This window comes from Phymastichus coffea, unplaced genomic scaffold (genome assembly GCF_024137745.1).
Source record: "Phymastichus coffea isolate CEN01 unplaced genomic scaffold, Cenicafe_Pcof_1.1 PCOF00113, whole genome shotgun sequence".
Lineage (NCBI taxonomy): Eukaryota > Metazoa > Arthropoda > Insecta > Hymenoptera > Eulophidae > Phymastichus > Phymastichus coffea.
Genome location: NW_026706924.1, coordinates 706,931 through 731,841, shown reverse-complemented (window position 1 = coordinate 731,841; position 24,911 = coordinate 706,931). Strand labels below are relative to the sequence as shown.

At 39.9% G+C, this 24,911-nt stretch overlaps 1 protein-coding gene and 1 non-coding gene across 5 annotated transcripts in view; both read right to left on the bottom strand.

The window, feature by feature from the left end:
* The window catches only part of LOC131670650 (uncharacterized), a 92,016-nt gene that overhangs the window by 12,703 nt on the left and 54,402 nt on the right, over positions 1-24,911 (bottom strand). For 2 of the 4 annotated variants that reach the window (XM_058946415.1, XM_058946413.1), the window contains 3 exons: positions 5,762-5,793; positions 4,889-4,976; positions 2,137-2,216 (listed from right to left, as the gene is read on the bottom strand). In XM_058946415.1, coding sequence (XP_058802398.1) covers positions 2,137-2,216; positions 4,889-4,957 — 149 coding nt within the window. In that variant the 5' untranslated portion in view covers positions 4,958-4,976; positions 5,762-5,793. Of the gene's footprint in view, positions 1-2,136; positions 2,217-4,888; positions 4,977-5,607; positions 5,705-5,761; positions 5,794-24,911 lie in introns of those variants that run through there. The other 2 variants (XM_058946416.1, XM_058946414.1) reach the window with 2 other exon arrangements.
* LOC131670689 (U6 spliceosomal RNA) lies at positions 15,507-15,609 on the bottom strand. Its single transcript, XR_009302467.1, has one exon. It is a non-coding gene; the product is annotated as a U6 spliceosomal RNA (small nuclear RNA).

Below are 24,911 nucleotides of genomic sequence, written 5' to 3'. Positions count from 1 at the left end.
AAAGCGGAACCGCGATGACGGACATGTAAAATCAAACGGTTAATTAGCTGACATGGGCACGGGGATCTACTTTGCATGCTAAGGTTACACACAGACAGACAGAGACATACACTCAATATTCGCGTGAGCCAGTACGCGCGCGTGCGCATGTATGTGCTATTCACACGCGTCGATGCGCCGTGAAGTCGCCTAGCGCTCCTTTGTTTAATGAGAGACAGTCATTTTTGCACTGTACACCGTTTTTACGTTATTCGAGTTACTCCTCCTGGTAACATTTACAAAAACTAGTTTACGGTAAATCAAATTCGAATCGAATTAACGAGGCTGCAAATTAGGCTAGTGTGCAAATAGAAGGCAAGCTATGAACTCATCATTAACGATCTTCGCCGAGACAATGCGGTAAGCTTTCTAGGCGAAACCCTTCTCTTCTCCTATACACTTAACGCATTTCTGATGTTTCACTACGCCAACATAGTTCTGAAAATCAGCTGCAGTATAACCTGTAGGGTCGCGTGATAGCAGTGCGTTCAGAAACGCATGCTCGTAAAACTTCTCCGAGGGATATCTGGTTTTCTCTACGACGATATAGATTCGACGATACAACGGCAAAATTTATGCATAATCCAAGATAAACAAGAAAAAACTCGCGCGAATGGGAAGCAAATCGAGCAGATGGAAAGAAAGAGGGATCGTGATGGACGATTGGCATTGCCTGCACCCACGCTGCCGATGGCTACCTGTGGCGGACGACAACGACGCGCAGCTACCGATCGCTTGTTAGCACGTTAGTTTTTATTTTTGCCCGAGCGCCAGAAGGAATTCACTATGCTGAGTTCATTTATTTGTTGAGCGGACTTCATATTTCATGGGAGATAGTACGAGTTTCAAATGCTAGTTCGTATGGCTTCTTCTTTTGAACGAAGCTTTGCTATTCCGTTGGAAACACGAAGGAAAATATCAAGTAATTCGCATATTTGAATATTATCCTTGATGTATGATAGGTGACTCAATAATAATAAGTTGAACTGTCCAATAATTTTGCAACAGGTTTAAATTGAATTCCTTGAGATAATCCCAATTAGAATCGCAGGCGATTGAGATAACGACGAAGAGTTGTTTTACAAACTAATCTTAATAAGTTTTTGATATAATCAATGGTCGTTTTATGCAAAGATACTTGAAATTGGTTGTAAGTTGTTTGTAATATTGTTAATGCGCGGCGCAGCGAGGTACTGAGGTTGTGCAAATGTGGGTCAAGTGCATTTTTGCACATTCACAACACACACGCTCGTAAGATGAGTGTTTAGTTGACTGCGTACACGTATACTCGATGTTTATTAAACGTATGCATAATTTGCGGTACATACATTCGAATGCTCAAGTGATTGCAAGCCCGAGAATAAGAAGTGGAACTTTACAGGTGAAGGTACTTCTTATTTTCTACCATGCAGTTAGGGAATTTCGGTATTTAGTGAAAGTGCCACTGGATTTTGTAAGAAATGTTGAGAGATAAAGCCAAACCACAGTGAATTTTGTAAATTATACTTTGGCAGAGTGTTTTCCGTTCACTCGCACAGCGCGTAACTTGGACATTTTTCCGAGACGCTTACGTATTTGTACAAACTTCAAAAACATGAGTCTGTTTATTAAAATCAAGATTTTGGTTGGACTATTCGTGCTATTTCAAACCTTAATTTAACATTCAGCAAGATTACGATGAGCAGATTGTACGTGCAACATTCATGAAAATTTGTATTCACAAAAAAAAAGAGTTTGAAATAGCTGTCCTTATTCCGCATAAAACTGGCTCGTTAAATAAAGCAACAAACAGATTATCGAATGAAAATAAAGACAGATAATCCGGCATGTACAAACTAAGCGATATTTTCCTTGAGCTACGCCGTCGTCGTCGTCGAAGAAATTCGCGAGAGAAAAGTATTTGCACGAGAACTGGACGCTTTAATGGGCGGCGCGCGAAAAGAAAGGCGTCCACAGCTCGTAAAAGCCGATTTTATGGCGGATAGTGTGGCCTCCCCTCTTTTTCTTTGAGAAGAGATTTGCACGAGTGGAGGCAGAGAGGGGCCTTGAATTAAGGTTCGCACGAACGAATGTATGCTTACGTTTGCTTGCACTCACCTTTTTACGCACTCCAGCGGCGGCACTTGCATTCCCGGAATCATAACTTTCTGGTACTTGATGCCTGCATTGGTGAAGTCCTGCAACACACATGGATAGTTATAACGCGCCGCAAGTTATTTAACTTTATGAGTTTCAATTAAATGACTCTTTAGCGTGACGATTATCATTTCGTTTTATTAAAAGAGAGAAGCAGCGCAAGAAGGTATTTTTAATAACTGTATAGAATACTTGAAAACCTTAATGGGGAATGAATCTAGCTGAAATTTTTTATAATGCTGTGTTTGGAAGATTTTGGATTCACATAACTTTAGCCATAACTGTACGTTAATATATAAAGTAGTTGCGATTTCACATATAAATTTAGATAAGGTAAAAAATTCTTCAAATCAATTTTCATATTTCGTACGATGAAAGAAAGCTTTCCAGAGTTTTTTTATTATCTTTAAAAAATTTACAATAGAATCGTATTAAGCGTTAATATCGAATTCGACAAATTGACAGTGCTTAAAAATCATACGTAGATTCAAAAAAATAAATATGTATGGCAATGCATCGAACTAAAAGCGAGAAGAAGATATATCCGGCTTATATCAGCAGAAAAATATTTGCCAGCAACTCAAAAATTAAGACATTTGTCTCTCCGCAAAAAAGAAGATATAAGGATATAGTAGAAGGGCTCAAGGGAATAACTCAGAGACTCTTGAAAGAACAACGTCGCTTATCAATCAAACCTCACCGCCGCGCATACTCCGACGCATGAAGTTCACGCCTCTCGCGATCGTTCACCTCTTTTCTTTTTGAAGTAAAGAAAAAAAGAAAGCTACTTCGCTTTAATTATCCTTTCGCAAGAGGAGGGCTCCTCCTGTTAATTATTAATGACATGAATAATTACGTAGGCGGTCGTCGTCGGCGTCAAATGATCTGGGAACTGGATCTTTCATTTTTTCGATTTGGAATGCTTAATTGAGTTATGGGGTTAACCGATGATTGGGCAGTCAAGATAAGCTCCATGGTATTGTGCTTTCGAGAGTACATTCGTTTATATGGCTAATTGAGGAGTTCAAGGTTTATCTTCATATCAAAATATATTGTTATTTGTGGATCTTATTTCAGAGCTCTAATATATTGAACGTTAGATCTTTAATGCGTATTGAAATTAAAGATAGCTAAGAAAGTATGATCAATCCATATTAATTGAAAATAGAAAGCGCGATGATCGAGTAGCCGAAGCGGCGAAGAGAATTTTTGATTAAGAAAACAATTTATCCAATCGGAAGATGCTTTTTAGCCCGAAGGTGTCATAATAATAACCACGACAAATTGGCTCATCGTGGAACTATCCACTGACCATAATTTTATTTGTACTCTCTTCCATAGCTCGAAGGTATCTTTGGAGAATAGTCCTTGACGACGAAGCTTCCCCGCAAAAGAGATTATTCTCCTACAGCGCCGATGAACATTTACTCGTTGTCACAAGCCTTCATTTTTAACGAGCTTCGGATGCTTCAGATTTTTATCGAGAATCGCTTGTCGCGCATTCCCCTTGCCTACACGAAGAAGACTCTATCTTCATTTGGTCTAATATAGATCTCTCGCTCTCGTTCGCTCGCTTGCCTCGTGAATTTATGACGGGCGCGCAACGGCTAGGAGGATTAAATTTACGAGGCGCGCACGCGAGAGCATGAAAAGAAAAGACGTCGACGACGAAGAAGAAAAGACGACGAGCTCTCACGCGCTTTTCCCGATCAAATTCATAAATTTCGCACGTATGGATTATTAGACGATTATTGGAAAAGTATTAGATTTTAAGAAGGAATGCTTGACCAGGGGTGGGGGAGGGGGTGCAAAAGTGGATAATAACTCGCAATTAAAATGAAGACAAAAATCATTCGGAAAAGAATAAGCGAATTAATTCTTAAGATCAACATATTACCTTTTCCATAGAATAGCAAAAAAGCATCTGAATAAAAAAAGATATCTCATTATAAAGCTAGTTTGATCCATAATCCTATCAGGCTGACCCAGAAAGGGAGCTAGACTACGCGCCTTTAATATTACGCGCGGTTTTCTCAGATCTCCAAGAAAGCTTTCAACATCGTAATAGTAGACGAGCGAGAGGCGAAATTCAATAATAAAGCTCATTAGTTTTACTCCCGAGGCTTCCCAGCCATCTGAATTAGCTCTGCAGCAGTTCACCTGATCTTTAGTCAGTGCCTAATAGAGTCAGCACTATGACCTTTCCCTTTTTAAATATGGGTCGGCTGATGACCGATATGCGTCGAAAGTGAACTTTTTTATATAATGTGATGATTTGATGAATTATCATGTTTTTGAAAATTAATGAAGTGTACTACGCCGACGATGAGTATCTCGGATTTTATTTAGAGTTCGTTACATATACTGTTACAAAAATCCTATAAGTCCATCGCTCTCGAGTCTTTGCTGTACTAACGGTAGTCCTCAATCAAGTTTTTGAGCGCACACGCTACTCCTTATGATTAATAGATCGTTTGAAGATCGGTCAAGGTGACAAAAAACTTCACAGGAGAAATAGATGTAGCTTTTCCTCCAGTATCTTGATGAACAATCAAAAGAGGAATGCAAAAAGCCAATAGACTGAAGAGATCTTTCGTCTAATGAAGCATTAAACAGAACAGAACGTTCTACTGCTGTGTAACTTGATCATGTATTTGTGGAAGCAACCGTTTTCATCTCTACCCCATTCTGTATGTGCGTAATTGTCACTTACCGTTTGGTCGTAATATCGCGTGGTATTGGTTAGATCGATTATGTACTTCATTTTTGGAAATGCTTTCATCAGGATTGCTGTCGTAAACCTGTGAACGCAAAAAATACCCGTTATTTGTGTTTCACTTGCATACGTCACTCCGAAATAGAGGGGAAACATAAGTCATGGAGATGTTAAGATGGGATAAAAATAATCACGCCGAACGCGAATGATGGATTTCGCGTGAGAGCTTCGTATACCAATACATCACGGTAGGAATTCCCGTTGTTAATCGACATAAATAGACTTGCTCTTAATTTTTCTAATCCTATCGCCTAATCGGGATAATGAATGTTAATTTAATAGAAGATCCATATTTATAGATTTTGTCGAGGTTTTCGCATAAATGTCCAAATATAGAACGTACATTTAATTTACTGATAGTGATATTATGGGAATAAAAGTTCCGTAAATCTCAGTTCTGTAAACAAATGATTCGAAATTTTTTTTATTGGAGCAATGTTGTATTCCACGCGAATATCTGTAATTGATTGCCCATAACATCTTTTGAAAATGTTTGAAATGAAAAGTACTATGCAATGAACAAAACTCGATTGAATTTAATGCTCGTAGCGATAATGCGATAATAAAACCCATAGACGAGATCGGAATGTCCATTGAAAGAACAAACGAGTTTACGAATATAATCCGACAGCCGGCATAGTTGCTTGCAAATTTACAATCCGTTCTGCTGGCATAAAACGGCAAGCGAGGAGTCGAATTATTTACGACGTGCAACAATGCGCAAGCGCGCGAAAAAATCATTTGGTAATTGAAATCCTCAGGCCTCGTTAAAGCAGCAGTAGTTGCGCCGCAAGGCCGCATGATGCTTACCGCTGCTCGGGCTGCAGGTTCTTGGCGACCGTCTGAAAACAGAAAAGCATATCATCGTTAATGAAGCGGCCGAAGAATGCAAGCGCGCACGAGTTTATAATTAATAAGAGGCTCGATTGGTGAATGCGGCGGTAGCCGCGGCCACCTAGGTTGGAATATTAAATTAGAATGCTTTGGAACTTTCGGGATCGTAAAATTGTACATATCCTTATATCTGAGCAAGCTACCCAAGCAATTAGTACTAATTAGCTAAAGGGAAGGGATGAATTTTCACTTCTTTAATGTTCGTGAATGCAGAATATATCGCTTAATCTTCAAATTTAAAGCGCGTCACTTCAAAGTACAATCTCATCTGATTGCGCACAACTTCCTAATATATAATTTAGTCATCGAGACGTCTACTACTTTAACATTGGAAAATGCCCTAGTCATCTTAGAGCGACAGCCTTTAGGCTAATTAATAGTGCGACCTTACTTCTTCCTCTTTGTGTGTTCATTCACCTTGTCAACGTTCTCACGTAGTGATTGATTGGATCAATGAAATGGATCCATCTGTATCGGGTAACTTTGGACGAGAGAATATCTCGCGGTTCCTTATAGTGCACGTTTTTCAAGGTGTCACAATGTATAGAAAACATCAGATCTTTTTGTATACCGCGGAATGAAGAAAAAATCCCTTCTCACTTTCTAGACGCACGCTTTAGAGAATATAGATCGTTATCGAGACGAAAGAAAAAAAATTGATATCGACTTTATATAAGTGTAGCAGCATCTTTTCTCTTCCGATTCTTCCTTGTCAAAGTATCGTCTTACTCCGCGCATACATATCTACTTAAGATGTGTGTGTTCATTCGACTAACTAGGCGACATGTGTTGTTGTTCGAGAAGAGATGTGCGCGCGCGATTCGGATAATGCGTTACACTGAAATTCTACAATCCCAACTTAGCTTGCCCTTATCGTATTACTTTAACTCACTCTGTGACATGGCCAGTTATCGACCACACGATTTTTGTTTCTTACTTTTTCGTGATTCGCGATTGCACCGCAGACTATTTTATGTAAGTTGCGAAGGGTTCGACTTAAAGAGAATTTATTGAACTTCAATAAAGATGAATTCAATTCGGTTTCGAAACAAAAACTTGAGCCTCGTGCCTACATAGTTCGAAATAATCTGTTCAAAATATCATCCGTTGAAAATCATTATCGATGTATTTATTCAAACAGCACTAACTGACGTTTTATATAGTATTCACTCAAAGGACAACACTTGAGAACCATCTAAAGGTTTCACCTATAATAAAACAAATCAATGTTTTCCAAGCATCGCCTCATACAGTTACCGATCGCCGATAATGTCTCGCAATAAAATTAATCAAATAAGAAATAATTCGCTTGATCTAACATACGTACTTGGGATAAATTGAAAATCCACATGCGTATGCATAAAATGGAATCTCTTTCTCTTTCTTGCGAGATCGTATTATGGGTGGGCTTGAGAGATCGGTAATTGCAGGTCTATGCGATGACCATGTGCTGCGATTGGCTGGGCGTGGGAGATCGCTATCTACTCTCGCGAAACAGGGGGGGGGGGTTTATATTAATAACGCGTCCCTTGAAATTTCGTATTTCGTGCCGCTTTCCTTTCTTTTTTTTACCAGCGACGTTATGTGTATATGTATATATATATATGCAAGTTTCGCTATTTAGCTGCGCCGCGTGAGAGAGTCCACCAACCGCGCAATCTTGCGCTCGCCATTGCGACCAATAAATTTCTACGATTCCATTCTAAAAAAAGAACGAGAATTATTTATCATTTTATGGTTATGTCGTGGCAGCAGCGCCAAGATTATACCGAAACTTCCGATCGATTTTTTAATATTTCTTGGAGTATTTGACCGACTATCAATATTCTTTTGCATTTTAATTAGCCCGCTGCGTATTTCAAAGTCCTACTACGGGGATATAAACTCCTTTTTCTTGGAAAATGCTCGCATTTTCATTTTCGGACTTGGAGAAATGCCGAATTTGCCGAGTTCACCGTATCGATCGAGGTGACCTACGAATTTCCCTCTTCTTCGCCACAGCTTTTCCAGCCGCCCAAGAGGATGAACAGGTACGAAAAAGAGGTATCGAGTCACTGTCGAAACGCTACCCCGCGTTGAGTGTCTGAGTTGGCGAGGATGTAAACAGAGGAGAGACGACGCGACAGAAGAGCAACGAACGCTCATGCCTCACTCGTCGTCAGAGGTAGCGATCTGGGCAAAAATCTGCGGTCTCTCAAGAGTGAGCACGGCTGCCCGTCAAAACAGAACAAACACGCGACGGCTGAGCAAATTTGACGAGCGTGCGTGCGACATTGAACCCTGTGCTGCCACGATGCTGCGCGCGAGCAGAGTAGAGAGGAGGCAAACACGTCCGAGATTTACGAGCCGCGCTCGTTCTTTCACTCCCTCGCTCTCTCTCTCTCTCTCTCTCTCTCGAAAAAAGTGCAGAGAGAGAGAGAGAGAGAAAAAGAGAGTTAACCTACCCGTGCGCACAGCGCGCGTGTGAACTTGAAGCCAAATGAGCCGCGTACGCATATAACCCTGTGACAGGAGAAAAAAACGTCTACTGCGCGGGAAAGCCGACGTGTTGTTGTTGAGCTTAGGATTGGTCGATTGACGGATTTTCTTCTGAGAGACACGTTCTTTTTCCTTACTCGCGATGGATTGGATGATTAAAGGATATTTTTTTTCGCGATTGTTTTTCTTCTGCGCTCGCGTCATTTTCCATCACTGTATCATTTCAATTACAATATCTCGTAATTTTATTTATTTTTTTAAAAAGGAATTCGTTAACCTAATTGAGAAAAATTCCAATACAATAAAAATAAATGACTTCCGAATTGGAATTTCTCAACGATACACCTTACAGTTACATTTAATGATAACCCTCAAAAATCCACAGTTTTGCCAAATTCGCAGATACAACCGCTAATTTGAACTTTACGATTCCGACTTTCTCCAAACACTGTGTCTCGCGCAGACTTAAAAAAAAATACACGTGTTATATAATGTTTTCCGGTTATCGGTGGCATAACGATTTTGCCAAAAAATCTTTCGATAAGCCTCTCGTAAATGGTAATCTTGATTTAGATCTGCGACAGAGACGAGAACCCGTAAAAATGTTATTGGAAATAATAACAGTTTTTGTCTGTATAGTTCGAGACGTAGGTGTGGGTGTGAATATTACTGCGCGATATTTATGCGAGGGTGCCGAAAAAAGAGAGACAAGTGGCTGAAGCAAAGCTCAAGGAAATGTAATTTCGCCCGCACCCGAAATCAAAGTGTGTAGGATGTATAATATCGTTGGATATCGTGTCGGAGGATAACTTTTTTCAAGACCGCTGCAATTTGGAGATACGTGTGAGTGACCCTTGAAGCTGACAGCTTTTCAGAAAAAGGGCGCTCTGTGAAGTTTCGGATACGTAACTTCGAATACCAAGTTGACATTCGATTTTAATTGAATTGAATTGAACTGGTGGTTTCAATTTGCAATCGATGAAAATTGTATAGTTGACATAGTTTTCGGACAAGGAGGCAAAAAAAAATCTTTAATCGATAAGAGCTGATGTAACAAAACCAATAAATCGCTGAAAGTCTAGCAGCCGAAGATATAAAAGACCTTTCAGAAAGAGAGTAAAAGAAGAGATCTATCTGAGCACTACAGTTTCTATCGAGCGAGGAGGCAAAGCGATCTGAGATCTGCCGAGCGTCACCGCATATAAAGGAACTACTGGCAATAATGTCATCGTTTGGTTGGAGGTTGTGCTCACATGCTCGGCGGCGTTTAGGAGGATGCCATTTGGCGACTCCATATAGACTGCTATATGGCCACCGTGTACTAATATATGAGCGACGTTATACCGGGCGCATCCACTTACTTCCTCCTTTGGCAAGCCCGAGTCAAAGTGATGTGTGCCTCCCCAGTGAAATGGGTCAGCTTCGGTCGCGAAACCTCCTTCTCCCTTCCCTTCCTTGCAATTTTAGCCTCCGCACTTTACCGTGCCTAAGAGCATGCTGCGAATCGCTTGCGGGGTAATTGGCTCTCTCACTCTCTTACTGCTGCTGCTTCCTTAAACGACCAGTGATTTTCGCGCTCTTACTATCTTTTGAACAAGTTGCCGACGTACCCTTCTTTTCAGAAAATAATAGTAAGTAACAATTACAGTGAAAGTTAAATGGACGATTAAACGTTTAATAATTATCGGTTGGTCTGTGGACTTCTCGTTAGAAAAAATAATGGATTTTTTTTATTGAAAACGAAATATCTAATAAAGCAAACATTTGTAAGCGCAAATCACAAATGAAATATATTAAATAAGCGGTCATTATCAATGTTATATTTTGGAAATAAACACTATGTTCATTTAATAAGAGCTCATCAAATTTCATATATATAAATCAGTCATTCACTCAAATAAAATCTATTTTACCAGGAAACACATTACTCCAAGATAAATGACATTAATATTTCATTTTTCACTCGCGGCTGCATAAAAAAATTTGTTTTAATGCACTAACGAAAGCCAGATAAGCAAGATAATTTTCAGCGGCAATGTTTAAGTTTACACAGACAGCATCTGAGGAAGGCGTGGAATGGAAAATCAATTGGTCATAGGTTCGTATACGCCTACGAAAAAAAATGCCAAGTCAGATTTTCAAACTGGTTTGCAGCAGCCTTATTCTCTTTTAGTTTTGGTCAACGATCTCGTGATTTACACGGCTTTTTGGAATTGTGGCAGGTGTAACCAATTCAAATGCGTATCCACGATAGAGATAAAATTTTTGTTTCTAATTTTCAATTGATTGTCGATTGATTATACAATACATGCTATACATGATCTTCTTACTAAAATAATATATTGATAAGGGATTCATTTGCTTATTCTCGGAATTAGTTATTTTTGGTATTTAAAACGAATCGAAATTACTGTATATTTTCTAACATAAAAATATATTGTAGGTAGGCAATAAGCAAAAGAATCATTTTATATTTTTACAGCTATTCATAAATAACAAAATGGAATGGAAAAAAACGAGAATCAGATTCAGGTCCGAAAGAGGCGAATGAAACAAAGATCCATTAATCTCGTTTTGCGTATATAGTCGGCGGCGGCAGATTTACGAAAAATAAACTCCTTGAAAAGGCCACGGAAAAATGATTCACCGTCGTGCCGACTCGCTATCAAGCGGATTTACAGTAACAAGTGTTCCAGCCTGTCGCTTAATTATTTATCTAAAAGTTCTACCCCACCTCCCTCCTTTCGTAAATATTCGGCATAAATTTCCATATATTCCATCTTAATTATTATTTATTGCCATCTTCAAAAACTAACAGATACGCGATTAGTCGACTCTCCATAAATAACAGTTATAGCATCGTCCTTTTATTTCAAAATTGTATCTAAATTTGCATAACTACTTTTTCGGATCGTCTACCAGAGAAAAAGAGACGACTATCAATTGTCCTGACGTCAAAACACCAAAGATGAAGAAGACGAATAAGAATAAGAAGAATAAAATAGTCACATCAACGAATGCGCTACGTCATTACCTAAAGGTAAAATGCATCAACAGCTCTCGAGTCACGAATATAAAAGGCAATGGTACATATAAGTTGATTGACGAAGCGGCCAATACCACGAGAGGAACGAGCGATTACGATTCTTTTGTACTTGACGAATTGCCCATTAAAGTCTCTCACAGAGAAGGTATCGTCACGAAAAGAACCTTTGGCGGGCTTTTACTGCTGGCACTTGGCCCGACGACGTGCATATGAGAGAGTGAGACAAAGATTTCACGCCGGCTCGCGCAATTTTATTTCGCGCCGAGGCAGCGAACGATATTATATTCGAGAGAGCCGAATGAGCAAGAGAAATTTAGAGCGCAAGATGGCTTGTTCTCTCAAGAAACAGGCATTTTGGCTGGATTGGAACTTTTAGATGGGGTAAATCACTTTTGTTTCAACTTTAAAGTCTATAACTTATAGTTTTGTAGAGTGAGAATTGCGAGTGCGGCATACATCTGCGTTTATTGCATAAAATCACTCGTATTTTTCATTTACAAGTTACTTCAAACTCGAAAGTAAATCACGAGCTTCGAAAAAATAAATAAATAAAAGAGAAGTGTCGTTCAGTAAAGAAACAATTTTCTTCGGTAACAAGAATAAATTAAATTTTACGCGATTAAATTAGCTGCTTACAATTTTTCTTTTGATTTTCAGACATTTATTGGTCGAATAGTCACCTCACCCGATGCAAATACTAAACATTAGGAAAAAAATTACAAAAGTCACACACAAAAAAGACGCACCAAACTATCTCAGCGAAAGTGAGAGAAGCAGCAGCAGCAGCAGCAGCCGGTAGTCACGGGGGGGGGGGGGGGATTCCTTCGAGAGCGAGAGAGCGCGGGTCGCTTTTATTTATGCTTGGCGCTGGGCCGATCCCTTGTAGCCGATAAGCCAACAATTAAAAAGCATAGCGTCTAGGGCCGGCACAAAACGCCGCACGTACTACACGAGGATGCACTGGTGACTTTCGTGGAAGCTGTTTTGCGCAGTACGAAAATTGTGTCGGAACGTTTTCGCTCAGTTCTGTGCGGGTGCAACCGCAATCCTCTTAACAGCCAGAATATTTTTTTATATGGATTCGCTTTCTTCTTTTCCAATGCAACGAGAAACTGCCAGCAAGCGAGTAGTCTTTTTCCAAAATATTGAACGTTTGAGCTCGAAGAAAGCCGTTTCCTGCTTCTTGATCATTGGAGAAAATTCAATTTTATCCGCCGACAAGGAGAGACAAAGAGATTCATAAAGTGAAAAACGGCTGAGCAATGCCCTCGACGAGGCGTCGACGAGGAAAAAATGCGCTCAACACCTCATGATTAATTCGTCTTTCTTTTTTTCCTCTCTACGCGCCGCGCAGCAGCTTGATGATTGATGGAAATGCCTCTCGAATACATTCATACTTACAGACACCCTTCGACGCGCCCGAAAATTTTCGAACTTCGAATACAAAAGCCAAGCCGGCCTATTACCATTATTTTTTTCAATTTACCGTAGATGCTCAGTCGGATATTTGACGGGTCTGTGGAGTATATTTCAACAGACCGCCCGCAACACACATCAAGCCTTGGTCTTTGGTGTGCGTCGCTTGGAAACAATATAAGCCGCACATTGCCGCCACCCCCGCTCGCTCTCCAGTAAACTTTGGTGAACCCCTACTTCAGAAGGTTGATGAGGATTGGACAGCGAATTAACACTAATGGAAATTTGTACGAATTGGAAAAATATCTTTTTTTGCAAACGTATAAGCAGTTGTCAGCATAGATCAAAGCCGCATCAAAATTGTTATAATTATTTTTACGTGTATCATATTATTCTTTCTCTTAATCGCGACACATTCAACACTTGAGTTACCAAAACAGAACCGAAAAAAGAAATCGGCAGGATTATGTAAATCTGAGTAAACGTAAGAAATAAGCCTAGTCACACGATAAACATTGGAATAACGTGAGTCGAGGATATGGAAGATTCTCGAGGGACAAGTGCAGAAAATACAAGGCTTGGGGGACAAGTCGCGCGCGCTCGTTCACGCAGTCCATTTACGGCGCGTGCGGTCGACCCCCAAGACCATGTCTCTTTCTCTCTCTCACTCTTGTCGCATTCTTACGTCACGATAAACTTCTCGCGAAGAGCTCTGCGAGCGACTATCTAGTACGAACGATCGCAAGCTTAAGATGTCAACCCTATACAACTTGCTTATTTGTCGCTGCTTGATTTGTCACGGCTAATTAGACAATTCGAGTTTTATTCAGTTTTATCTTGCTCGAGTCTGTTTGGTTTCGTATTTCATTAGACTCTAAACTTGAATATTCTCGCGCATTTTTATATAGTTTCAATTTAAATGTGCACGCTCGTATATTTTTAGAGTGCAGTATCGCCTAACAGCTTCAACGGCAAAAAATCGAATGATCGATTGCAGTTATCAACATTTCCTGTTTACAAACGAGGTTCGCGCTAAAAGGGTAAGAAACGCAGGGATGAAATAAGAAGGAAGGGAGACCACGGGTATCCAAAAACGAAGAAAAAAAAAAACAGCATCGACCCCAATCAGCTCGTTGGGTGAAGGAAATTTATGTCCCTGGGCTGTGTGCAACGGCAGTGGCGGCAGCAGCACTAAAAATCGATCAGGCGAAAAATAGCACACGATCGGCGCGATGTGCCCTTTGAAAATCGATAAATCCTTGCAAACGCGCGCAGGCCCTGATTGTTTTGGAGAATAACGAGCGCCACGGCGTCCCGCTATGCGATTAACGAGCCACCGGCGCCTATATCTTTACCAACGATGAGGTGTCTGCAGATTATTGGGAGTAGAAGCTTCACGTTCAACCAAGAGTGGCTGCTTTCGACATTTTTCGTAAACTTCTGTTTGTTTATTACGTATGGTGATGTTAGATGTACCAAATCGTTTAATTTGCGGATCGATGGTTTGTCGAATGTAGATACTTTTTGTAAAACTCACTTGAAACACATAATTGGAATCATTAGAAAATGATGTTTTCAATGATTGAACAATGAGACATCCAATATTTTTTATATCAAAATAACAACCATGCTTCTGTTCACGGATACATTGAAAAACCCCCAATTAAATGTCAACAGAAATTTCGAAATTATTGGGAATTCTAAAAAAGCAGCTATCACTGAGGAGATGGAAGTAATTTATTAAAAGCCGATGTCTCGACTAATGAACAAAAAATCAATACCTCATGAAAAAAAGCTTGGAATAATATTATGAAACTTTGAAAAGTCTTGCGGGCGCTGGGCGCAGGGTACATCAGACACGTATACATACCGAGTTACCGAGTGAACTGGTACGGCCGAAGCGGCACTCATTTATGCCATTATCCCAGCTATTGATTCGGCGGCGTCGTCGCCGTTTGGTGTGCAATCGGTATACGCTTGCTTCTGTTCTATCAAGCGCGGGCGCGCGAAGTTCGGTGGTGCACGCAGTGTCTAGACATTCAGCTCTGGGGCGCACTGAGTTACGAGGGGCACTTACCGATTTGTCTTATGCAAATAGTCAACTGACGCTGAGCGACTGCGAGCGAGTGCAATAAACTCGCAGAAGTAGCGACGGCGGCGGTGGCGCTGCTCTGCTCTCGAACCTTGTTACTTCGATATGATTTTACGGAATCCTTACGTCATCTTTATCTTAGTTTTATTTCTTATCCGTGTTCGCGCGACGACGAGCACCCGGTATTTTTAGCTTCCGCCTGTGCAGCAGCGCGTTGACCCTCCTTTTATTGACCGGTCTCCTCTTCCAATCACCGCGATTTTGATTCTGTCTTATTTTTTTATTACGTTTATCGATATGTTATTTTTTCTCAATATTTCTTTGCTGTGAGTACGTTGAAAAGGAAATGAACTTGCGCAGGAATGCGTAAATGACACTACGCATATGAGCATGAAAGTGATTTTCAAGCACGTATTTTTTGGGGAATTTCGGTATATAATACCTTGACGCACGAAACTGCAATGTTTTTTTTTCTCGTGCGTTGAACTTGGCATCATTGAAATTTTTTTAATCCAAAAAAAAACAAGGCAAAAAAAAAGATGACATCATAAAGTATGTAGATTACTTGCAGTATCACCAAGTCCAGTGAAAGTATAAATGAAAATTTTACTCGTGAATAAAATCAGAAAAAAAATGTGGAATGCTTCACGATTGTGCGTGTCCTTCTTACATACAGGCCATGCAAATCTTTTCTGTATAGTTCCAATTTTCACAATTTTAGTAAGTGTATAGTTGAAGCTTGCGCGAAATCTACAGTATGATCGTAAGGCTTGTATGCACCAAGCGACTGGACTAGCACGCGTCAAGAGAGTGGCGGCGACACTGATCTAAGAACAACGCGCGAAATTAGAAATTTTTCAATAGAAGAAAGTAAAAAATAATATTTATTATATCAACGTAGCATCGTTTCAAGAAGTCCATTTAAAAATTTCTAATATCAGGGCATATGTAGCTCAAGCTGCACGCGTCTTAAATATATCACAGCCGCAGCCCGACATGGGTCAGCTGAAAACACGCCCACCCTTGTTGCAAGCAAAAGGTTCATAATAATAGGCTATCGGATTTTCTCGCATTAAAAAATGGGTAAGCGCGTGGCAGCCGTCCTACTTTTGTGAAGCTTCCGCAATTTTCACGCCCTCAAACATCTAAAGAAAGTTTAGTTATTCGTCTCGCATAGGTGTGCGCATCCTGTCTTTGAATAATGATTACCTTTCGTCGCTCGATTTCTTTGAACAAGACAGGAAAAAAAAAATTAGATCTTCGAAAGGACATGTTGAAACCAAAATCTGTATCTGCATTTGCGTAAAACAAAAATACTAACGTTCGATGTATTTTCTTGAGAGAGAATTTTTCAATTACTTGGAACTATTCCCATAAGTTTGTCAGTGTCCATCATCTAAACAATCGAGCTTCTCGGCGGGCCTCGTTAAACCATTGTCCGCAGCCACCATGATCATCGACAATATATCCTTTATAAGTGCGTGAAGAATGTTGTCTTGCATTCTCCCAACAAAGGGATCTCTTTTTCGTCGGAGACAAACAGGGTATAAACAAAAATAAGTAAGATACCGCAGATATCGCGGGGAGATGGAAAGCAAAGAAAAGGAGCGAAAAGAAAAGAGAGGAGGGCGAAAAGTTATGTGACGCGAGGTGGGGAAGGGGCAGGTGGCGGCGGCGGCGCCGCGCGTCTCATATCCACTCGCGTGTACTTCTCTCGCGAGGAGAGAGTGTGTGCAGCGAGAGCTATTCAAAGGAGATTTGTGAAGCAGAGGCATAAAGTCAGGGAGGAGCCAAGCCCAAAACCGCGGATGTAAAGGTCACCAGAAGCTTTTTTGATGACGCCGTATTCTTCAAGTATTCTTTCTCTCTGTCCGTACTTTTCTAGGGCCTCAGCCAGATAAAAAGTTTCGTTTTACCGGCAACCATACACAAGAGTTCATGTGCAACCGATAGTAACCGTGTTTTATGCTTTAGGGATATGATGGCATTGTTTTACGTGTCGAGTGTGAGCCACCTTCTCATTGCATAGGAAAGCAGAAGCTTTGGGGGCAATGTTCGATTTTACATTGAAAGTTTTGGCCATGAGAAATTTCTTGGGACCTCTTTTTTTTGAGGAATACCGTATGATACCTTTCGCAAAAGATGCTTTTGGACCCATAGTAACGAAAGCCATTTGAATTCGATTGCTCCTTCTACTTGTAGAAACAAAGTAAGCAAAGCATCGATTGGCGAAAATCCCGTTCTCCTTCGATTTCGGGCGGTGCCTCTCGCGCACCCTTTATCTCGTCCATCTGTCCCTGAAGGACGTGGCGTGCGTCTGGCACAGCAAACCGAGTCCGCACCGCGGGTATAACAATGCATGACGGATAGCGCTCGAGATATCTCTTGACTCGAAAGAGACAAAAAAAGAAGACGAAGACGTATACGCACAACGCTGACGACTGACTATTCAATTGCCGCGCCGCGAGTTTCTTTTTGACGGGGATAGGAAGGGACAAAAAAGTCGCGCGTGTGCGACCATTGTACAAACGCCGTCCAGACAATCAGATGGCCTTCCGATATATCGCTGGACATAAAGCTTTGCGACGAGCATTACAAGCTCCAAACGCAATGTTAAAACTTCTATCGCGTTATTTATTGTTATTTTCATTGTTACAGGGAAATGCGTGCAGCGATTGAGCTGGAGGGAGATTTATATGATTTTAGTGTAGACGTTGTTTTCGATGCTCGCCGGAAGTACCTTTTTTCAAGAAACTTTATTTTCAAATTCACATTGCAATAACAGTTAAGAATGCTTTTATTTGTAATCGACATTTATACATTTTTTCATCCACAGATACACAGGTTGGATTACTCATTTAAAAGACAGATCGATTGCTCTTATAATATATTTATCAAACTCTTAAATGCTAAAGCACGTTCGATTTATCGACCATGTGAAATTTTTTTGAAATTTTATGGTTTTCTAAACTTTTAAGATTGATTACTTAAAAAATTGAGGTGTTTTTAAAATTTACATAAACTTATAATAAATTTTACTGACTTTCACAATTTCAACATACTCAGAGTAATTTTTAAATGGAATATTAACCTAAATAATTTTCATAAGTGTAGTTTTTTGACAAATTGAAATACAGGTGAACATTTTTATCTGATATGAAACTCGAACATACATCCAGACCATCAAAATTAGCTCTCAAATATATTTTTCATTCACCCTGATATTTAGAATCATGCGTGGTGTTAAATTACTTCAATAAATATGGAAGTCATAATTGAGATTTTGGGATTCATACAAAGAAAAGGAAAGTTCATTCCAAGTGTTTTAAGATGAAAATAGATTCAAATCGCTACACTTATTAGAATAATTTTCAAGCTACATAAAAAATAATACGGTGTATAAATAATGTTAATGAATACGGCGTATAAAACATTTACAATCGTATGTACACAATAACTCTGTTAACTTAAATATCTTCATAAACATATATTTATTTCAATATAGCAAATATTTTTAAGCTGGTCACTTTCATTTTCATTGATACAAAAATTACCTGTCTGTAATATTTTATAACTATGGCTGTTCTATTAATAAAGCTTTTGTCTTTAACAGGTAATCGGAAAAAGAACAAAATGAACTTCCGAAACTTCATCGTTTTTAAAATTAACATCACAGCTCTCCCAAAATCTCACATCATTGAATCCGTGGAAATAAGCCACCGGTCGGTTAATTCGCGCGAAAGCTGTATGCTATAGAGTTGCTCGGGTCATAAAGCCTCCGGTGGCGGTAAAGAGAGTGAGAGAGTGAGAGAGTGAGAGAGTGAGAGAGTGAGAGTGAGTGAGTGAGTGAGTGAGAGAGAGTGAGAGAGCACAAAACGGCGCTTATATGTGAGTAGGGTGCTAGTAGGTGTCCCATGCAAATTGTCTCGGAGGGATCATGGCGATAAGAAAAGGAGGGGCTTCCCGGAAAGAGATGGAGATGTATGTAGCTCACGTCGTTTGCTTCTATATCTGATGAGACGCGACAAAATTGTTTCTTCGCCACCGCCCCGGTAGCTCTTCACGATCTTGTTTTCGTGCAGCAGCAACGGAATGCCGGAGGCTGTGGTCAGTTGTTTGATGATGTTGTACGATAATCGCCACAAGGGCAGAGCCTGAGTAACTTTATCATTGCTCTTTTTATTTATTCTCTTTTTTTATCTCTATCCCAATTGCGATTCTCGCATCCCTATTACACGTGACGTTTTGCGCTCGTTTACACGTGCGTTTCGTGACATCCGCGGCATAGTTTATTCGAGTATTATGCCGAGCTCCCTCTTGCGCAAGAACGAACTTACGCACACGAGTCTTTGGTAAATTATGGGGGTTGTATCAATTAATTAACATACTTAACTTTGTGCTGTCTTATTTCTCTCGAACAATTTTTTCCATACACAGCTTTTGTAAATTGTAATGGGAAAACCTGTTAAATAAGTTTTTCAAATCAATAAAGAAGTACCCAGACGAAAAGTCGATTTTGTTTTCGTAATGTGCATTTAGAACTGTGCATCATTATGTTTCCAAGTTGCAGGTTATTATTCAGTTGATTATTTGTGCATTTTGTTTGCAGCATAATAAACGATAATAATATACACGCGGTCATATCTATAAATAACCAAAATATCCAATTCATTCAAAAAAACGTACACCAACAATTCTGAACGTAACTACACATAACCATAAACCGTTGCATCTCATTTATTTCGTAGAAAGCGAATTTTTAATTTACATTAGGATGAAGAGAGAAACACACATGGTGGTATAAGATCTGCTACATCGAGAATCAGCGATATCTTAGAAAGTCATCGAAGTTCCATGCCAACTTCGGTATAAATTACGTGCAACCATCCTCTCGCGCACGCAACGCTGAGTCGTACTACTACTACTACAACTCTTTGCCTGGAGTTTTCCATGCGCGCCGCAGAAACTCAAGGAAGTATACTACAACGATTCGCGAGAGCTGCTTCAATAAAACGAAAAACAGGAGAGAAGTTTTTTTAGTTTGGTCGTTTGATTTTTGGAAAACCAAATAAAGTTTTTGAAGGGTGGCGGAAAAATTCGTATAAGAGACATGGCACTGTAATAATTTTTTATGAGCGTCGAATAATGATAAGAACAGAATTTTTATCTAACAGCTCCAACCGCAAGATTTTGAATTGTTTTTAAAAACCGAGATATTCTTTTTACAGCTTTGAGCGGACCAAACTTTCTGTTAAATAATCATAAAATAAAAGCTTCCCTTCCAAAATAATATTTTAACTTACGGTAATTTGCAAACTTATTATTTATTTTAAAAACACGAATCCTTTCCATTTGTACAGTGTCATGTGCAAAAAAAAATTTTTTTAAGTACAACCGTGTGAGTGTATTTGGCAAGTGACATTAAGAAGTTTCAGGTACAGCAAACACTTCATTAGTGTGTGACTTGAAGCCGATACTTGAAACAACGAAGAGCTAAAGCCGAAATATATGAAGGGGGAATACAGTCATGGGAGAATCCCTGTGCGACTCGTTTGAACGAACTCCCGAGAAGAGGCATTCTCACATTTTCGAGAACCGGCAACAGCCTCCGCCGAGTGCAGTGTCACCACATTGGACCCTCTCTCATTCTCGAAAGATGTGCTTTGTATCTCTCGGCATTGTATGACGTAAATACAGTTAGTCATAATGTTAATTAACGAATTTTTTATGACACGATAAGAGCCGATTCTTTCATTCGTGGAAACACCTTGTCTTGCAGATGATTAATAGTGTGGCAAAAGCGTCAAGACGTAAAGCTATTAGAGAGATAAAAGATCAAGGTTCGTACTCATTGACGTGCGTATATCAAAGTTTGCACGACGCATTAGTGCGAGATGATGATTTCCGAGGGCGAGCGCGGATATGTGTGTTAACCATGACACGGATTTGGCAACTTTTTGTCAGTTATGTTTATTGAACCTTCGCAGGCGACGCGTCGTGACGATCAAATTAACATCAAGGTGAAGTGGTTTAGTCACTCTTCTGTATCTTTTGTTTTTTCTGGAGGAAGGGCATTTTAATTGCTCATTTGACGACTTAATTAACGAGAGTGATACAACTATCGTATAAATCGAATAACTTTATCGGCCTGCTTAAATCAATAAGAGTATTTTTTCACGCGATACTTCCTTGTGCGACGCTGAGCGAGTCGTTTAAAGAGTTTTCAATCATTGCCTTGCATTCTCGTAAAGCAATACGAGCGATCTTCTTTTGAAGGGAAATAAATAGTGCATCCGAGGGGTTGGTGCAACACAATAGGGGGGGGGGGGGGGGGGGTACGGATGACATTCCATGCTTATCACAATGAAATTAATCAGAGACACAAGACTTGTGGAATTAGTTGGGCTCGAAATCGTGTTTGGTCCACGGACAGGGAGTAGTGCAGTCACCTGTTGTACCCTCCCAATGGGTCGAATTAACACCGAATTAATGAGATATACCATTGGAATTTCGGTGAGACAATCGACACGCATACCAACGATTTCCCTTGTCCTCCAACGAATGTCATTATTTAACGTTTTTTTTCTTTCTATTACTAGAAAACAATGATAAATGGCAATGTCCACTTTTTATTAGCTGTGAGATATTAAATCCAAGTGATCGCGCAATTATACAATACAGTCATGTGATGGATACTTTGTCCTGAAAAATACGACTTTCGAATGTTATAACCGAACAATTAATATGCATAACATATCCGGATGATTTGCAATGATTACAGCTTCCGGGAAAAATAAATTGTCAATTTGGTCAATCTTTCTTCCATCTGCGCACGACAGACCAAACGCGAGAAATGCTATATTTACTACGAAATCGCTGTCAAGAGAGAAAGTAAGTTACAGGTACGATTATTTTTACGAAATTTAACAATTCGTATGCAACGATTTAAAAACAAAATACACGTCGAGATCTACATGATCCTCGATGTGAGGCAAACTATAAATAAAATATTCAAAAACTGCTGCATTTATTACCCGTAACTCTCAATAATCGAATCAATAATCAGAGTTGTCCACATGTGCGGTCATTATTATACAGATTAAATAGTGGTAATTGACTCGAAGTAAGGTTATACATTTAGTAAAGTCAGAAAAAAGGAGACTCGCGTGTAAATATGTGCTCTCGCTCTTTTTTTCGAGGTCGCTGAGATATGCATGTCCCCTAATAAGCAGCAACTCTCTGCTATCCTCGACGTGGGTGATATCTGAATCTAAACCGCACAGAGATGGCTATCACCACTTCTCAGTTACATGTGTTCCCTTTTGTGTCCTTGCGCGAGGAAATTCACCCCATAACTCACGCCCTTCCGAAAAAACAGAAAAACGAAAAAGAAACCTTTCCTGCGAAATGGAAATATTTTTCATTCTGCGGTGCTGCATTAGACATGCTTCAGACTGCTGTACGGGGGATTTAAGCGCCATTGTTTGTTGTGACGACAATAAGCTAGTCAGATTGCTTTATTAGGCCATTGTTGTGTGTGCGTGCGAGATGAGCTTAATTGATGATTAATAGCGATAAAACAAATCATTCTTGTTATAATTGAGTCAGATAATTGATTACTTAACTGACTGCAATGAAGTCAACTTTTGATTTCAGGAATATTCGAACGAATCGATTATTTACCGTTTACATTTAAAATACTTTTGTTTGGTGTACCTGCGGCAACATAATTATAAATAAAATAATATATCGTTAAAAAGTTTACTTTTAAGATCACCTTGTGACTTAAATCGAAAGCATAAAAACAACATTTGTTTATATACATAAGGACATCAATTGATTTTTTTCCATTTTTAAAAGTCACGAAATTTACTTGGAAGAACAAAAATTTTTAAAAAATCAAGGTATTCCCAAAATGTTTTCACTTTGTTTTTCCCTGAAAAGCAACATTATTTAACACGCATCAGCCCGAAGAAAAAAATTTGACTATCAGATAATTACACCCGTTCGATCTCGCGCCCGTCGCTTTCATGGAATTAGCCCACCTTTAACCTCGTAAATTTGCCTCGCTCTCGTGCCAGTACCGACAAAAAAAAGAACACACACAGAGAAATTCCAACCTCACCTTTGGCATGCAAAGTAGTCACTGCTGTCAAAACACGCACGTAGAAGCTTTGACTTACGGGATCTCATTTGGTGGTTTATCGGTCGGCTTGTGTCGCCGCTCGCTCGTTCGAGGTGTCAAGCCGTAACGAACTGCGAACAACACAAAAGCTGTGTGCGGTGCAGTGTGAAACGACGACGAAACAAAAACTGCGTCGGGGGCGCCAAGCAGGTGGCCACGCCCGTTGCACTCCATTTTCCACGGAAAGACGAGAATCCGATCGGACATAGGTGATATCGTTAGCTGAATATACCGATGAACGTTTAACGAGTATAATCGAACTCACCAAAGACGAACCGAGTCGAGCTTCGGAAAAGCGCGTAAATCCTTATCCTGACATTTGGACGCGCGATCGATGTCGAGATGAATATTGACTCAACTTGAACTCACCGCTGAAATCTTCTGAAATAAAACCGAACTGCCAAGCGGGAAAAAAAGCTCTAAAAATCAATCCAACCACCCCTTTCATCAATAAAAGTCTTTGCAAGTTGTAAAACAGTAAAACAATAAACAATACAACACCACGCGGTGAACAAGATAAAATAAAGGAAGGCACGCGCGCACGATGACCCCGCAGTAAAAAAGTTTTTTGGTGAGGAGGGCCTGTGTTGTGTGTATAGCCGCCACCCTCGCACCACGGCACTCCGCACGCGAGCAGCGCCGGATTCCCAGGGATACCTTGTGCGAGCGAGAGAGAGAGAGGAGGCCCCCCGCTGAGCAGAGCATGCCGTCGACGAGGATGACTACGCATCCAGACGCTGGAATCAATTAGGCGCGAGCACTTTCTCCTCTGTTTTTCGCGTGCGTGCACCGAAAGCATGGAACTTTTTTCTTTTTTCTTTCTCGTCTTCTGTGGATGGGCGCGCAAGGTTTTTATGACTGCAGATGTATTTATTTCTTTTTATGAAGGAGGATGATGACGTAGTTGAAATATTCCGTTGTACATACTTGGATTGCTTTGATTATTTATTGAAATGAAATTATTTATAACGATTGTATTTTCCGTAGTCTGGCTGATAATCAAACAGAATTTATTTTGCCGATTACATAATTCCGAGGAAATTATCGTTCATGTGTTAATGAGAGTTGATAAGGCGGTCCGACAGACAACTCCAATGAACGATGATCGGCGAATCATTAATACAAACCACCCTTCTTATGTTTCCAACTCCCCTAACCAGACGTGAATAATCCAAATACTTCATCCGTTCAACGCACAAAGCCGGCGGTCGTGATCAATTCATAGAGGCCGACGAAGCATGACGCCTCGCAATTTTCGGCATGATTAGCGCATTGAATTTTAACGAACCGCGGCTATTAAGAATATAAAATGCACCGCGTGCGAAATTCTCGGTCAGTAAGTCAGACGAAGAAAAGTCAATTATTCGATGAGTGCGAGGAAGAGACAATTATAAATACCGTGTATATATATATATATATGCGTGGCTGAAGCGACAGGCAATCTTAAACTCGTAAAGATTACGGTAAAGGAAAGACGCGGAGAAATGAGAAGAAATAATAAGTCAGCAAATGAGAAAAGGTATATAATATGTCAAATCGATAAAGGTAGGCAATTGGCAATTTGTATACGAACCGAGGTCGTGTCAAAAAAACTATACACATCTTAAGGACAATTTGAACTTTCACTTCGCGAAATCTTGTTTTCTTTTTTGCTGCGAGAGAATCTCGTTCAAGAAGGATTGTTCGGCGTTGCCCTTTTTTCACACTGTCTGTGTCTTCTTTTTATCGCACGTCTTATCGATGAATATTTCATTCGGTTCAATGATTTCGCGATTGAGAAATTGATTTTACCCCTTATCAGTACATGTTCTCGATAGAACTGGCTTTAGCAAGCACAGAAATATATTTA